This window comes from Pan paniscus, chromosome X (genome assembly GCF_029289425.2).
Source record: "Pan paniscus chromosome X, NHGRI_mPanPan1-v2.0_pri, whole genome shotgun sequence".
Taxonomy (NCBI): Eukaryota; Metazoa; Chordata; class Mammalia; order Primates; family Hominidae; genus Pan; species Pan paniscus.
Window position 1 is genome coordinate 73,338,071 of NC_073272.2, and position 17,540 is coordinate 73,355,610.

The 17,540-nt window shown below is 36.6% G+C and overlaps 1 protein-coding gene across 4 annotated transcripts in view; it reads left to right on the forward strand.

Annotated features, from left to right (window-relative positions):
* CHIC1 (cysteine rich hydrophobic domain 1) overlaps window positions 1-15,704 on the forward strand; it is a 115,991-nt gene extending 100,287 nt beyond the window's left edge. The window contains exons 5-7 of one of the 4 annotated variants that reach the window (XR_004668934.3): window positions 7,912-7,968; window positions 8,240-8,299; window positions 9,548-9,565. Coding sequence is in view for 3 of the 4 variants with exons in the window: in XM_003824385.5 (XP_003824433.1) it covers window positions 7,912-7,968; window positions 8,240-8,299; window positions 9,548-9,598 (168 nt within the window). In the remaining variant the exon portion in view is untranslated. Of the gene's footprint in view, window positions 1-7,911; window positions 7,969-8,239; window positions 8,300-9,547 lie in introns of all 4 variants that reach the window. The other 3 variants (XM_003824385.5, XM_034950613.3, XM_003824386.5) reach the window with 3 other exon arrangements.
* The last annotated feature ends 1,836 nt before the right edge of the window (window positions 15,705-17,540 follow it).

Here is a 17,540-nt window from a genome sequence, read left to right on the forward strand (position 1 = left end):
GCTGACATTCTAAAGTAAATGGCTGGATAGCAATACATGGAGGATCAAAGATCATATGACTTATACTATGTGAAAATATGAATGTTCCATCTGCAGACAGTGCTTACTGACTTTTGGAGAATGTGTGGTCTTTCATCATTCCCTGCTCCTCTTCTGCTCACCATTGATACTTGGAGTTTATGGAGCTTCTTGGATGTGCAGATTAATATTTTCAGCCAATTTGGAAGATTCCAGTCATTATTTCTTCAATTTTTTTTTTAAATTATCTCTTCTCCTTCTGGTACTCCTATTATCATATGTTGATGCTCTTTTTTTTTTTTTTTTTTTTTACTTTTTTTTTTATTATACTTTAAGTTTTAGGGTACATGTGCACATTGTGCAGGTTAGTTACATATGTATACATGTGCCATGCTGGTGCGCTGCACCCACTAACTCGTCATCTAGCATTAGGTATATCTCCCAATGCTATCCCTCCCCCCTCCCCCCACCCCACAACAGTCCCCAGAGTGTGATATTCCCCTTCCTGTGCCCATGTGATCTCATTGTTCAATTCCCACCTATGAGTGAGAATATGCGGTGTTTGGTTTTTTGTTCTTGCGATAGTTTACTGAGAATGATGGTTTCCAGTTTCATCCATATCCCTACAAAGGACATGAACTCATCATTTTTTATGGCTGCATAGTATTCCATGGTGTATATGTGCCACATTTTCTTAATCCAGTCTATCATTGTTGGACATTTGGGTTGGTTCCAAGTCTGCTATTGTGAATAATGCCGCAATAAACATACGTGTGCATGTGTCTTTATAGCAGCATGATTTATAGTCATTTGGGTATATACCCAGTAATGGGATGGCTGGGTCAAATGGTATTTCTAGTTCTAGATCCCTGAGGAATCGCCACACTGACTTCCACAATGGTTGAACTAGTTTACATTCCCACCAACAGTGTAAAAGTGTTCCTATTTCTCCACATCCTCTCCAGCACCTGTTGTTTCCTGACTTTTGAATGATTGCCATTCTAACTGGTGTGAGATGATATCTCATAGTGGTTTTGATTTGCATTTCTCTGATGGCCAGTGATGATGAGCATTTTTTCATGTGTTTTTTGGCTGCATAAATGTCTTCTTTTGAGAAGTGTCTGTTCATGTCCGTCGCCCACTTTTTGATGGGGTTGTTTGTTTTTTTCTTGTAAATTTGTTTGAGTTCATTGTAGATTCTGGATATTAGCCCTTTGTCAGATGAGTAGGTTGCGAAAATTTTCTCCCATGCTGTAGGTTGCCTGTTCACTCTGATGGTAGTTTCTTTTGCTGTGCAGAAGCTCTTTAGTTTAATTAGATCCCATTTGTCAATTTTGGCTTTTGTTGCCATTGCTTTTGGTGTTTTGGACATGAAGTCCTTGCCCACGCCTATGTCCTGAATGGTAATGCCTAGGTTTTCTTCTAGGGTTTTTATGGTTTTAGGTCTAACGTTTAAATCTTTAATCCATCTTGAATTGATTTTTGTATAAGGTGTAAGGAAGGGATCCAGTTTCAGCTTTCTACATATGGCTAGCCAGTTTTCCCAGCACCATTTATTAAATAGGGAATCCTTTCCCCGTTGCTTCTTTTTCTCAGGTTTGTCAAAGATCAGATAGTTGTAGGTAAGTGGTGTTATTTCTGAGGGCTCTGTTCTGTTCCATTGATCTATATCTCTGTTTTGGTACCAGTACCATGCTGTTTTGGTTACTGTAGCCTTGTAGTATAGTTTGAAGTCAGGTAGTGTGATGCCTCCAGCTTTGTTCTTTTGGCTTAGGATTGACTTGGCGATGCGGGCTCTTTTTTGGTTCCATATGAACTTTAAAGTAGTTTTTTCCAATTCTGTGAAGAAAGTCATTGGTAGCTTGATGGGGATGGCATTGAATCTGTAAATTACCTTGGGCAGTATGGCCATTTTCACGATATTGATTCTTCCTACCCATGAGCATGGAATGTTCTTCCATTTGTTTGTATCCTCTTTTATTTCCTTGAGCAGTGGTTTGTAGTTCTCCTTGAAGAGGTCCTTCACATCCCTTGTAAGTTGGATTCCTAGGTATTTTATTCTCTTTGAAGCAATTGTGAATGGGAGTTCACTCATGATTTGGCTCTCTGTTTGTCTGTTGTTGGTGTATAGGAATGCTTGTGATTTTTGTACATTGATTTTGTATCCTGAGACTTTGCTGAAGTTGCTTATCAGCTTAAGGAGATTTTGGGCTGAGACGATGGGGTTTTCTAGATAAACAATCATGTCGTCTGCAAACAGGGACAATTTGACTTCCTCTTTTCCTAATTGAATACCCTTTATTTCCTTCTCCTGCCTGATTGCCCTGGCCAGAACTTCCAACACTATGTTGAATAGGAGTGGTGAGAGAGGGCATCCCTGTCTTGTGCCAGTTTTCAAAGGGAATGCTTCCAGTTTTTGCCCATTCAGTATGATATTGGCTGTGGGTTTGTCATAGATACCTCTTATTATTTTGAAATACGTCCCATCAATACCTAATTTATTGAGAGTTTTTAGCATGAAGGGTTGTTGAATTTTGTCAAAGGCCTTTTCTGCATCTATTGAGATAATCATGTAGTTTTTGTCTTTTGTTCTGTTTATATGCTGGATTACATTTATTGATTTGCATATGTTGAACCAGCCTTGCATCCCAGGGAAGAAGCCGACTTGATCATGGTGGATAAGCTTTTTGATGTGCTGCTGGATTCGGTTTGCCAGTATTTTACTGAGGATTTTTGCATCGATGTTCTAAAATTCTCTTTTTTGGTTGTGTCTCTGCCAGGCTTTGGTATCAGGATGATGCTGGCCTCATAAAATGAGTTAGGGCGGATTCCCTCTTTTTCTATTGATTGGAATAGTTTCAGAAGGAATGGTACCAGCTCCTCTTTCTACCTCTGGTAGAATTCGGCTGTGAATCCATCTGGTCCTGGACTTTTTTTGGTTGGTAAGCTATTGATTGTTGCCTCAATGTCAGATCCTGTTATTGGTCTATTCAGATTCAACTTCTTCCTGGTTTAGTCTTGGGAGGGTGTATGTGTCCAGGAATTTATCCCTTTCTTCTAGATTTTCTAGTTTATTTGTGTAGAGCTGTTTATAGTATTCTCTGATGGTAGTTTGTGTTTCTGTGGGATCGGTGGTGATATCCCCTTTATCATTTTTTATTGCATCTATTTGTTTCTTCTCTCTTTTCTTTTTCATTAGTCTTTCTAGCGGTCTATCAATTTTGTTGATCTTTTCAGAAAACCAGCTCCTGGATTCATTGATTTTTTTGAAGGGTTTTTTGTGTCTCTATTTCCTTCAGTTCTGCTCTGATCTTATTTATTTCTTGCCTTCTGCTAGCTTTTGAATGTGTTTGCTCTTGCTTTTCTAGTTCTTTTAATTGTGATGTTAGGGTGTCAATTTTGGATCTTTCCTGCTTTCTCTTGTGGGCATTTAGTGCTATAAATTTCCCTCTACACACTGCTTTGAATGTGTCCCAGAGATTCTGGTATGTTGTGTCTTTGTTCTCATTGGTTTCAAAGAACATCTTTATTTCTGCCTTCATTTCATTATGTACCCAGTAGTCATTCAGGAGCAGGTTGTTCAGTTTCCATGTAGTTGAGCAGCTTTGAGTGAGTTTCTTAATCCTGAGTTCTAGTTTGATTGCACTGTGGTCTGAGAGACAGTTTGTTATAATTTCTATTCTTTTACATTTGCTGAGGAGTGCTTTACTTCCAACTGTGTGGTCAGTTTTGGAGTAGGTGTGGTGTGGTGCTGAGAAGAATGTATATTCTGTTGATTTGGGGTGGAGAGTTCTATAGATATCTATTAGGTCCACTTGGTGCAGAGCTGAGTTCAATTCCTGGGTATCGTTGTTAACTTTCTGTCTCGTTGATCTGTCTAATGTTGACATTGGGGTGTTAAAGTCTCCCATTATTATTGTCTGGGAGTCTAAGTCTCTTTGTAGGTCACTAAGGACTTGATTTATGAATCTGGGTGCTCCTGTATTGGGTGCATATATATTTAGGATAGTTAGCTCTTCTTGTTGAATTGATCCATTTCCCATAATGTAATGGCCTTCTTTGTCTCTTTTGATCTTTGTTGGTTTAAAGTCTGTTTTATCAGAGACTAGGATTGCAAACCCTGCCTTTTTTTGTTTTCCATTTGCTTGGTAGATCTTCCTCCATCCCTTTATTTTGAGCCTATGTGTGTCTCTGCACGTGAGATGGGTTTCCTGAATACAGCACACTGACGGGTCTTGACTCTTTATCCAATTTGCCAGTCTGTGTCTTTTAATTGGAGCATTTAGCCCATTTACATTTAAGGTTAATATTGTTATGTGTGAATTTGATCCTGTCATTATGATGTTAGCTGGTTATTTTGCTCATTAGTTGATGCAGTTTCTTCCTAGCCTCAATGGGCTTTACAATTTGGCATGTTTTTGCAGTGGCTGGTACCGGTTGTTCCTTTCCATGTTTAGTGCTTCCTTCAGGAGCTCTTTTAGGGCAGGCCTGGTGGTGACAAAATCTCTCAGCATTTGCTTGTCTGTAAAGGATTTTATTTCTCCTTCACTTATGAAGCTCAGTTTGGCTAGATATGAAATTCTGGGTTGAAAATTCTTTTCTTTAAGAATGCTGAATATTGGCCCCCACTCTCTTCTGGCTTGTAGAGTTTCTGCTGAGAGATCAGCTGTTAGTCTGATGGGCTTCCGTTTGTGGGTAACCCGACCTTTCTCTCTGGCTGCCCTTAACATTTTTTCCTTCGTTTCAACTTTGGTGAATCTGACAATTATGTGTCTTGGAGTTGCTCTTCTCGAGGAGTATCTTTGTGGCATTCTCTGTATTTCCTGAATTTGAATGTTGGCCTACCTTGCTAGATTGGGGAAGTTCTCCTGGAGAATATCCTGCAGAGTGTTTTCCAACTTGGATCCATTCTCCCTGTCACTTTCAGGTACACCAATCAGATGTAGATTTGGTCTTTTCACATAGTCCCATATTTCTTGGAGGCTTTGTTCGTTTCTTTTTATTCTTTTTTCTCTAAACTTCTCTTCTCGCTTCATTTCATTCATTTCGTCTTCCATCACTGATACTCTTTCTTCCAGTTGATCGCATCGGCTAGTGAGGCTTCTGCATTCGTCACGTAGCTCTCGTGCCTTGGTTTTCAGCTCCATCAGGTCTTTTAAGGACTTCTCTGCATTGGTTATTCTAGTTATCCATTTGTCTAATTTTTTTGCAAAGCTTTTAACTTCTTTGCCATTGGTTCGAATTTCCTCCGGTAACTCAGAGTAGTTTGATCATCTGAAGCCTTCTTCTCTCAACTTGTCAAAGTCATTCTCTGTTCAGCTTTGTGCCATTGCTGGTGAGGAGCTGCGTTCCTTTGGAGGAGGAGAGGTGCTCTGATTTTTACAGTTTCCAGTTCTTCTGCTCTGTTTTTTTCCCGTCTTTGTGGTTTTATCTACCTTTGGTCTTTGATGATGGTCACGTACAGATGGGTTTTTGGTGTGGATGTCCTTTCTGTTTGTTAGTTTTCCTTCTAACAGATAGGACCCTGAGCTGCAGGTCTGTTGGAGTTTGCTAGAGGTCCACTCCAGACCCTGTTTGCCTGGGTATCAGCAGGGGTGGGTGCAGAACAGCAGATGTTGGTGAACTGCAAGTGCTGCTGCCTGATCATTCCTCTGGAAGTTTTGTCTCAGAGGAGTACCCGGCCCTGTGAGGTGTCAGTTCGCCCCTACTGGGGGGTGCCTCCCAGTTAGGCTACTCGGGGGTCAGGGACCCACTTGAGGAGGCTGTCTGCCCGTTCTCAGATCTTAAGCTGTGTGCTGGGAGAACCACTACTCTCTTCAAAGCTGTCAGAGAGGGACATTTAAGTCTGCAGAGGTTACTGCTGTCTTTTTGTTTGTCTGTGCCCTGCCCCCAGAGGTGGAGCCCACAGAGGCAGGCAGGCCTCCTTGAGCTGTGGTGGGCTCCACCCAGTTCAAGCTTCCCGGCTGCTTTGTTTACCTAATCAAACAACTAACTCAGCAATGGCAGGCACCCCTCCCCCAGCCTCACTGCCACCTTACAGTTTGATCTCGGACTGCTGTGCTAGCAATGAGTGAGACCCTGTGGGCCTAGGACCCTCCGAGCCATGTGCAGGATATAATCTCCTGGTGTGCTGTTTTTTAAGCCCGTTGGAAAAGCGCAGTATGTGGGTGGGAGTGACCCGATTTTCCAGGTGCCATCTGTCACCCCTTTCTTTGACTAGGAAAGGGAATTCCCTGACCCCTTGCGCTTCCCAGGTGAGGTGATGCCTCGCCCTGCTTCGGCTCGCACACGGTGCGCTGCACCCACTGTCCTGCACCTACTTTCTGGCCCTCCCCAGTGAGATGAACCCGGTACCTTAGTTGGAAATGCAGAAATCACCCGTCTTCTGCGTCACTCACACTGGGAGCTGTAGACCAGAGCTGTTTCTATTCGGCCATCTTGGCTCCTCCCTCTCAATTTTCTTAAGATCATTTTTAATGCCTTTTTCAGAAATTTCATAAATTTAATTTTCTTTGGAGTCTGTTGCTGGAAAATTATTGTGTCCTTTTGGAGGTTGGTTTTTTTTTTTTTTTTTTGTCCTTACATTGATATCCACATCTGCTATAATTGCCACTTCATTCATTTGTATGGAGTTGCTCCCATAAAGAACGAGTTTTTCCTGTAGATGTATCTACAATGTTGGTTGGGTAGGGTGCTTTGGCTTTGGTTCTGCATGGGCAGCACAGTGTAATCTCCTTAGATTACTTCAGCTGTAATCAGTTTCAGCAGTGTCTTTGAGTTGCTTAGTGGCTCAGGCTGCAGTTGATTGTGGAGGCTGTGGTAAGGCTTTGTTTGGGACAGCAGTGCCAGGTAGACTGGTCCTCAATCCCCTAGATAGTGCATGTGGGCACTGGCATTGGCTTGCCCTGAGTATGTCAGTCTTTGGACCATGGGTGGGCCATGCAGGTGTAAAAAGTGGTGGCAGCAGGCCCTGGGTGGGCCAGTCCTCAGGCCCTCCCTCAGGGCATGCAGGTCCCAGTGGGCCAAGAAGTTTGCTCTTCAGGCTCCCAGGCCAGATAGTCCCTGGGGTCCTGGGGGGAGGACGTAGGTGCTGGCAGTGTCTGCAGTGGGCCAGTGGGTGGGTCCATTAGTTCTCAGGTAGGGCACACTGGTGTTGGCAATGTCCATGATGGGCTAGGTAGGTTTCATCTTTTATTTTAATGTTTTGAAAAGCTTTTTTAACATTATGTACTCCTTACAAAATATACAGATTCTAAATGAAGAAACTCAGTCTCTGTCCCCCTCTTTGCTACATTACTGCTTCTCTGATTTATATTTTTCTAAGTATAAGTTTTTCCACTGGCTGTTTTTAACATGTTCTTTTCAGTGGAAATTCTGATATATGTTGGCTTTCTTTATTCAGCCTATAGACCTTGACTGAATGCTATATGACAGGTATTGTGCCAGGAGCTGTGGTAGGAAAACTTTCCATGAGAAATTAGATTAGCTTGGCATTAGATGATTATTTAAAGTAATCCTAAGACAGTTATGTGAAAATCTAGATTAAATTCATAAATGGACTACTAAAATCTCAACTTAGTATATAGTTTAGGTTTTCACAGTAGTCCAGTGGATGGCCTCACAACACAAAGAAATTCATACATATTTCATTTTAGAAAGCATATATAAAAATCTGATTGATTGATTGATAGGTAGATAATCTTATTATAATAGTCATCCAAATCTTACTCCTTTTTAGCATTTTCTGCCACTGATATTGCTTATTTCTCATTTCTAATAGAAAAACAAGGAGATAGTAATGGGATGTTACAAGTAGGCAGAAAAATATAGATGCACATAGTTTACAAAGCTCTTCAGGTCATCTTGTAACAAAGTCTTGATCATTTTTCTTAGACCAGAAGATCAATTCAGAAGTTAATAGAATGGGAAAATAACAGATTATATCACAAGGTAAGAAATTTTAAGCACATAAGTGCCCCATTCATATATTTGCAGCATTAAATTGAAAAATAAATACAAAATGGGAATTTTTAGGCCACAAAGGAATGGATTAGAGAATTAATACTCAATTTTTAATATATATTCTTTACAAGGTATTTTTAAGTGCTCTGTTTTGTATCCTGTACTTTTCCTGGATTGTTTTCAGTGATTTATTCAAATGTATAGGTTGTAATTAGTTTAAGTTAATATAAAAATTCTTAACAAGACTATACTTTCTTAGCTTGCTTTGCACTGGAAGTTGACTAAGAGGAAATGTGAAACTAGCAATATGATGGAGTATGTAAGTATGAGGTTGTTTTTAATTTTTTTTTATTCATTCTAAATGTACCATTTTCCTGTGTTTATCATTTGTCAATTATTCCTTCTTTTTTCTCCTCAGCCAGAACTTTTGTCCATTGAAATATAGAGGTTTTCTTCTATCTTCTTTAGATTTGTAGCCAACCTAAAATATCTTGAAAGCTAACAATCATTTGGATCTTAGAAAAGTTTCAGTTAGTATGCTAAAATGAAAACATTGTACAACCTTAATCATTTAACATAGGCACAAACCATAGCATGTGGTGGTGGGGAAAGCTGCTGTTGAACAAATATTTCTAAATGTAATCTTGTCAAAACTTGCATAAAATAGGAGTTGATATCTGCATTCTGGATTCCTATTACTGGCTTTTTTTTTTTTTTTTTTTTTGGCTGACATTTAACTTTTAGTGAAGAAACTGTAGGTTCTAATTTTTGTTTTAACTGAATGCTATACAATCTTAGTCATAAGACATAAATTCACATATAGCCAATGTGATCAATTTAGCATAATTAACATTGAAAAGAATATTACATTTATCCAAACTTCCAATATGTAGTACATATTTAATAATAAACATTCCATGTGTGTTTCATAAGTAAGGATTATTATGGTATCTCTCTACACTTTGAATAATTTTGGGGAAAATATGCATATGACCACAAGTCTAAAATTCATTATAGATAAAGCATTCAAAAATATCCGAGTTTTTTAAAATTATGTTTTCAAACCTTTTGTAATTAATATGTTTTACTCAATCCATTTGGGCACATTAATTTTTCACAACTTGTGAACGATAGTAATCTCCAACTAATATCAGTTTCTTTAATTGAAAAATATATAAATCTAATATAAAGGCATTTTTTAATCTGTATAGCATTTTTTTAATCTCTACTTTGCTAACAAAGAGATAGGGGTGTGGGGGAAAAACATAATATAATTTAATGGAGTTTGCTCCTGTTAACCTAGACAAATAGTTATTGTAAATCAGATAGTAAAATCTGTTAGCTACAATAAGTAGTTTTGTTTGCCAGCTTAATTTTTAAATTGCCAATCTAATAACAACTTGTGGTTTAAGTTCTTTACATAATTTTTTCATGTATTTCACTTACTTTATATGGTTCAGGATTGAAATATTGTCCTATGAAAAACGATTATAGACTTTCTGGGTTATTTATAAGTTATATTAAATGAAAAATATTTTGTAAATATATTCTTGTTTTTATTTTGCAGGTAATACTAATAGAATTCTTACCAAAATATCCCATATTCCGACCTGACTGAGGAGTTTTATCCAGTCACTTCTGTGTTACCTGTCATTTCCTACCCTTAGTGCCTTGTAGATTTGGAATGAAGATGGTCTCCTTTGCTGTGTTCAACTTATTCTTTATAATGGTAGAATATTCTTCTCGCTCTTTTGTGTTGGTTTATGAAGAAAATTTGCACATCTTTTTTGTCTTTCAATGAGGCTTGTGTTTTGCACTCTCAATTTTAAATACACACACATGCGTGTGTGCATATACATATATAGATAGTTGCCATTAAAGATAAATCATCAGTGTTGGTGTTTAAAAAACAAAAACTTGTTCTGAGCATGCTGCCTTATAATTTTCATACTCATTGTTTCTAAACTCGCATCATTTTTCTAGGCTACTTGATGCTCTGTAATCCCTTACTGGACAAACTTAAATAAGCTTTTGGTAGCTTTTAGAAATGGTTTTACTCTGCTTTTAAAGGACATGCTTTTAAAGGACATGCAATTAATGGCACTGGTTTTGTCCTGCACTTTGCTTTATCACTTATGTTAGTGGATAAAATATTTAAACTCCTAAAGACTTGTAAATATTGCCTCTTTGCATAATGTAAAATGTGGTATGCCATGGTTTACATAATGTAATATTACTCTTATTGTATTGCCAACAATTTTACATAGATTTTAATATGAATGAAGTTTGCAAGCATCCCTTTGAATGTAGAAACTGCTAACATGCTGTTTTGTGGCAAGGCCATAATGAGTATGTTAAGAATTTCAGGTGTAGGGCAAGGTTGCCCTTTGTAACAAGTGGATTAAAATTGAAATTATTATCTCAGATATTCTGTATTGCACCTGAAACCATGACCTTTATTTTTCCATTTCGTTTAATAATTTCCATTTTGTTCTCTACTCCTTCCCACAAAAAAATTATTTGACATCTGACACATTTCACAGTCTCACTATCCTGCATTTATTAGCCTTTTCTTCCTTTGAAAATACACACAATTATGACTTTTAAGGAGTATTTTGAGATTTCAGACATCTTCATAAGGTATCTAGACCCTCTTGAAAGCCACTAACACCTTTCTGCAGTTCTGATATTCTAGTTTGAGAAAGAGAGAGAACTATTTGAGAAGCTGTAGCTAAAGAGTATATAGCAGCTGATTCATAATTGAAAAAAAATTCTCAATTCTGTTTTTGATGATCCTTTATAAAACATTAATGAGGAAAGACAAGTGTTTAGACAAAAGTATTTTAGTTTATAAATTCAGCACATATGTAACATTTATTTGGTCCATATTTCTCTATTTTTCTTCACAATTAAAATGATTGCTAGCACCACACAACTAGAATTTGAAAATTCAGTATAATGAAAGCTTTATATCACATTAATTCAACTGCAAATGTATGCCTGTTTGTAGGCATTATTTGTAATTCATAGTGCTAAAAATAAAAGTGTCTAGGGCTCAGTAATATTTTGTCATCTTACTCTTACTGCTTTTAGTAAACCTTTTAGGCAAGATTCATCTCAGTGAAGTGAACAATCATTTCTTCATAGAAGGTCAAGCCTTTTTAAGCCACTCTTAAAATTTATGCCTAATTTGAAATCCACAGTCCTTGACCAGTTTAAAAAAGAGAGGAAAAAGAAGACACTATTTTATATGTGATTATAATTGTTTGCACAAACACTTTTCCACCTTCCTCTGTGCCCCATTACCTCTGTGCCACTCAGTCACCCCAAATCTCTAACCTTTAGTAATGTGTATGCCTGCAAATATTATGTGTTTGCCTGCTGCAAAATTGAAGGTGTATTTTTATAGACAAGGTAGAAGCCTCTGAAAATGTATACCAAATGTCTTGTTTTATAGCTAAGGTCAGGGAAAAATTGTATCTGAGGTTTATGTTCCAGCTAATGTTATCAAATTTATGCTTCAAACTGTGATATTTTAATACCAAAATCGATTTTCAGCATAATACAAAATATCTCATTTTCACTGATAGAATAATTGCTTTTAAGTGTTGATCCTTAGAAATCTTATTTTTTTCTATAACCTTAGAATTTGATCATATGATCGTCATAGGAACTTTTTCTGCCATGTATAAATCACACTTGGTTTTGCTCAAAGAACAGCATGAAGTGGTGAATTGTTTCCATGAAACAATTATTGAGAATGGGAATACAGTATATCTGGAAATGACACAGTATAATACAAGTTACAGTAGCATTTGTCACAAAAACCATTTGTCAGCATGTGTAAACTTAATTTTAAAGCCTATTCTATTCACTCCAGTTTATTATTTTATTGTTCGCTATGCTGGTTGACTCATCTTAGTTTCTTCAACTACCCAAAAAAATACCAATTTTTTTCCTCTCTTGTATGACTACTTTTTCAAACTGTTTTCCTTTGCAGGGGGCTGATTAGCAATTGAGTATTTTGTAATGTTTGGGCGGGGTTGCTTTGTTTTCAGTGAAATTGGTTGCAATGAATGCTAAAATGACACAGCACACTGGTGATTAATTCCTCCCCCATGGAGCCTTTTTTCTGTTATGCTTAGGATAGAACATACTTGTAATTTTCCATTAGGTTAGTAACATACTTTTGTGAAAGTTGTTTTTAGACTGAAGAAAGTAATTTTGAATTTCTTTGTTACATAATATTCCTTTATGAAACTTGTGATAGTTTCCAGAGCAAAACATGTATTTGCCAAAGTATATAAATCTCACAAGGCTTTAAGATTACAAGCTAAAATTGTTTTTTAAAATTAATGTTCCAATGTTTCTCATTTGGCCCAAGATTCTGGCTTCATAAATTTGTCCAACTGGCTATTTTTAAGCTTGTCCTAAAAGCCAATAACATGTTTATTCCTAATAACTAATATGGGCAAGTGTTATTTACAGATTTATTAACTCCATCCCAGATATATCTCCACTCTTTGTTCCCTCCTAATGCTAATTTAGGAAAGAGACCACTGTAGTAAAACTTTAGAAGAAGATGGAGAAGTGCCTTGTCTTTTTAGAACAAAGATAACACATTACGTGTAAGGAAGCATAATAAATGAATTGGTAGATGATTAGATTAGAAATCATCCTTTTCAACTAGGTCTAAGAATACTTTACTAGTGTATTATCTTTTATTTATTATGTAAAGCTTCTTTCCTTCCTTTTCCCCAATCATGATATATTAGTGACAAAATATTACAGAACCGGACTATCAGTCACTTAAAAAAACAGTATAATTCTAATGCTAGTAAACATGTAATTTAATTTAGTTCTGGAAGGACAGTTGTCTTTGATTAAAGCCCCACCAAAACCCATTTAAGTATTTAATGTACATACTATTCATATTATTATGGCCTGTAAACACTAATATCTGAGCAATCAAACTGTTTTATCTGCCATTTTTGATGAAATTTGAATAAAGTTTAAAAACGTGTAAACCTTTGAACAAATGTATGAAAGCTTTAAAAGATCATTAGCATTTTTATTTTGTTTACAAATAAGCTGCCATTTAAAAAAATAAAACCTCACTACTTGAACATAAAGCTCCCAAACAATATTGTATTAAAATGTACTATATTGACCTAGGAGGATATAGAAATTATATTCACCTGATTAACTGGAGCAGTTTCACATAGTGGAAATACTTTTTGCTAATTTGATTATAAGTGCTCAAATTTATTGAAATTAGATTCTCATGCCTATAAAAGTATACTTTAAAAATATTTTGCAACAACTGTCAAATTATTTGGGTTCCTTTAAATAGCAAACAATTGGGAAATTTTCCACAAAAATGAATAGGTTTTATTAATACCTGTTCATGTAGTATGTGGACTAAAACAATTGATATATATCTGTATATAAAAATGAATGATCTTATCTTGCCCCAAATTTTTCTTACCTGATTCTGAGCCAGCCTTTTTGTTTTGATGGCACCCTGTGAGTATGTTCCATTTTCTGTGAACTTTGTCAAATTCATACTATATGAGGAAATGATCTAATATTGTGGGCCCCAGGCAGGTCATCTTAATTGCATGTCTGTCTCTTCTGTAAAATGATGAGGTGGAACCTAGAGCTGGACAAAAAATTAGAGATCACTTAACATTCTGTGATTCAAGGAATTCTTAGGACATTTTTACTCTATAGAATCTCAGAATGATTATTCTCAGATCTACTGTCCTTGGTGGAAACTCTCACAGTGCCTTGCATGCAGTAAAAGTTTGATTTGCCGACTGGCTGACATGTGTTAATTATCACACAGACTCCAAGAACCTGATGCTTGCTAGACCTTAGTTCCTTGGTGATGCTAAGAGTAAATGTAGTTTTCCTAGGAACTGAGCACTGAGGTCTGTGTCCTTTGCCTGTGTAGAATCTGTCTATGCAGTTGGTATTCAGGCAAGAATTTTAGCTGTAACAACAATGGAAATATTGGAGGACCCACTTTGGCATTTATGTAAAGATTTCATATCCTATCCAACATTTACTTTAGTGTCTAATCAAATTCCATACCCTCAAAAAGATCTGTTGGAACAAATTGATAAAATTAGGTGGAAAGGAAAGTGGTATGGGACTCAAATACAAGTCACTTCTGGTTTAATTATTGGCTCTGCTGCTTAATTCCTCTGTACCTCACGTCCTCATTGTCGAAGTGGGGACAATAATCTGGACCTACCTCACAGGGGAATTGAGGATATTTTCATATATTAGTGTGCTTTGAAGTTGACTGAAAGATATACTGGATATCATAATTATATAATTTCTAAATAGATTTCTTTAAATCCATGCTATGTTTTCTTTTTCAGTCAGGTCCTACAGAATGACTATTGGCACTTGGTCTATTGTTTTAATAGTAAATTTTGTTATTAATCTCCTATGTGTTAAACGTGGGTAATTGTATTATGTTAATACATACTTAGGGAGGAAAAGCAGGTGGATGTAAATCAGTGATTCCCAACTTCAGCAGATGATAGCAGTGGAGGGTATCCTTGAGCTTTTTGTAATATTTCAAAAAGTATATTAGAAATTATACATTTACCCATAATATTCCTGCTTCACAAGTCAATTAAGACATTGAATTTCCATTCGTTTTGCCTATATTCTCTCAAAAGCTGTGAATGGCAGTATGTTTTTGATTAATAATAAAATAAGAAATCCTATTATGTGCAACTTATTAAATACTTGGGAACATGGGAAAAGAATAATGAAGGGATTCTTATGGTGAAAATGTTGGGAACCACTTTTATAAAGGAACTAAGATTATTTGACCCCCTCCACAGATTGCTTACCTAGTCTCTAAATAATGAAATGTGTGTGTTTGTGTGTTTTGGCTATATTAGGCTATATAACTTCAGGTTAGAATTTGCCTTCAGTTTTTTTTCTGTTTTAGAATATCACTGGCCTAATTTATTTAGGTGTGTACATGTTGCTCATACATACACACACATATAGGATTACAAATGTGGAAAATGTTATAATGTCATATTCTAGCATTGGACTAAATATCAATTTCTGACTCTTAAAGTAGTTCTGTGTATAAATTCAACATGATGAATCAAGGCAATAATTTCTCAAATGTTCTTTTATTTCTTTGTTTTTATCTCGACTTTTTGTTTTCCATTTTTTCTAGTACGCAAATAGTGTAAAATTGTTTTAATGCCTGGACTTTGAAACAAGTAACAAGTGTTTGAAAGTATATAATCTACGAGCGAATTTGCCCTCCTTGGACTAACCACATACAAATATGAATCTGGCTGCAAGAACAGGATATCCAGGTAACTAGAGAGTGGGCATTGATAAAAATATCTGGTGGAGAAGCCTAGGATTTCAACTTTTTGTCAGAGGATTCCTGTTGGGACAGCTTTACCAGAAAAGAATAATAGCGGATATGTTCATCCAAACTAAGAACTTTCATGCATCTTGCATTGTTACATAGCCTGTGGAATGAATTCATTTTTTCTCCCTTGAGTCCAGGAATGACTTCCCTGGAAAAACTCAATCTATATACAGCTGTGCCAAAATGAAGGATACCTGCCTCTCCGAAACTTTCACTGCTGCTTCTGTCATTGTTCACTTGTCAGATAAAATTTTATTATCTCAGGATGCAAATTTAAAATAAAGTGTAAATCTATGTTAATGAATTGAATTCTGTGTTTTTTTGATGCATCTTCCTTTCTTCCCTTCCCTATATGTCCATCATTATAAGGCAATTAATTTAGGCTTCCTTTTAAAAATTGCATTTTATATCTGGCCTTTTTCCACATATACTAGTGTTAATGTTCAATCCTGTAAGTATTTTATGCTATAAACACATGCCTCAGAGAAGTGTGAATTCAGTTCCAGACAACCAAAATAAGTCACACAAATTTTGGGGTTTCCCAGTGCATATAAAATTTGTGTTTACACTATAATGTAGTCTATTAAGTATGCAATAACATTATTTCTTAAAAAATGTACATACCTTAATTTAAAATATTGTATTGCTAAAAAAATACTAGTGATCATCTGAGCCTTCCATGAGTCATAATATTTTTGTTTGTGGGGGGTCTTGCTTCAGTGTTGATGGCTGCTGACTGATGGGGCAGGTCATTGCTGAAGGTTAGGGTGGCTTTTGCAATCTCCTAAACTAAGACAGTGAAGTTTGCCATATTGCTTGATTCTTCCTTTCACAAGAGATTTCTCTGCAGCATGCAATACTGATTGATAGCATTTTACCCACAGAACTTTCAAAATTGGAGTCAGTCCCCTCAGACCTAGCTACTACTTATCAACTAAGTTTATGTAATATTCTAAATCATTTGTTGTCATTTCAACAGTATTCACAGCATTTTCACCAGGAGTAGATTCCATCTCAAGAAACCACTTTTTTGCTAATCTGTAAGATGAGCATCCATTCAAGCCTTATCATGAAATTGCAGCAATTCAGTCACATCTTCAGGCTCTACTTCTAATCCTCTTGCTGTTTTTACCACACCTGCCGTTACTTCCTCCACTGAAGTGTTGAGTCACTCAAAGTCATCCTTGAGGGGTTGGAATCAATGTCTTCCAAACTCCTGTTAACATTGATATTTTGACCTTCCATGAATCACAGATGTTTTTAATGGCACCTAGAACAGTAAATCCTTTCCAGTAGATTTCCAATTTACATTGCCCAGAGATCGATCAGAGGAATCACTATCTATGGCAGCTATAGCCTTACAAAATGTATTTCTTAAAAAGACTTGAAAGTTGAGTTACTTGTTGATCCGTGGATTGCCAAATCGATATTGTATTAGCAGTCATGAAAACAACATTAATTTTCTTGTACATCTCCATCGGAGCTTGGGTGACTAAGTGCATTGTCAATGAGCAGTAATATTTTAAAAGGAATCTTTTTTATTCTGAACAGTAGGTCTCAATAGTGGGCTTAAAATAGTAAGCCATGCTGTAAACAGACATGCTGTCATCCGGGCTTTGTTATTCTATTTGTAGGACACAGGCTGAGAAGATTTAGCATAATTCTTAAAGGTCCTGGGATTTTTGGAATGATAAACGAGCATTGGCTTAGCCCCTAACAAGAGAGTCAGCATGTCCTTTGAAGCTTTGAAGCCAGGCGTTGACTTCCCCTCTCTAGCTATGAAAGTCTTAGATGGTGTCGTCTTTCAATATAAGGCTGTTTTGCCTACATTGAAAATATGTTATTTAGTGTAGCCAACTTCATCTATGATCTTAGCTAACTCTTCTGGATAACTTATTACTTCACCTTGCACTTTTATAGAGAAAACTTCTTTCCTTCAACTTTATGAACCAATCTCTGCTGGCTTCAAACTTTTCTTCTGCTCCTTTCTCACCTCTGTCTGCCTTCATAGAATTGAAGAGAATTAGGGCCTAGCTCTGGATTAAGCTTTGGCTTGAGGGTGTGTTGTGGCTAGTTGGATCTTTGATCTTCTATCCAGACAACTAAAACTTTCTCCATATCTGCAATAAGGCTGTATTGC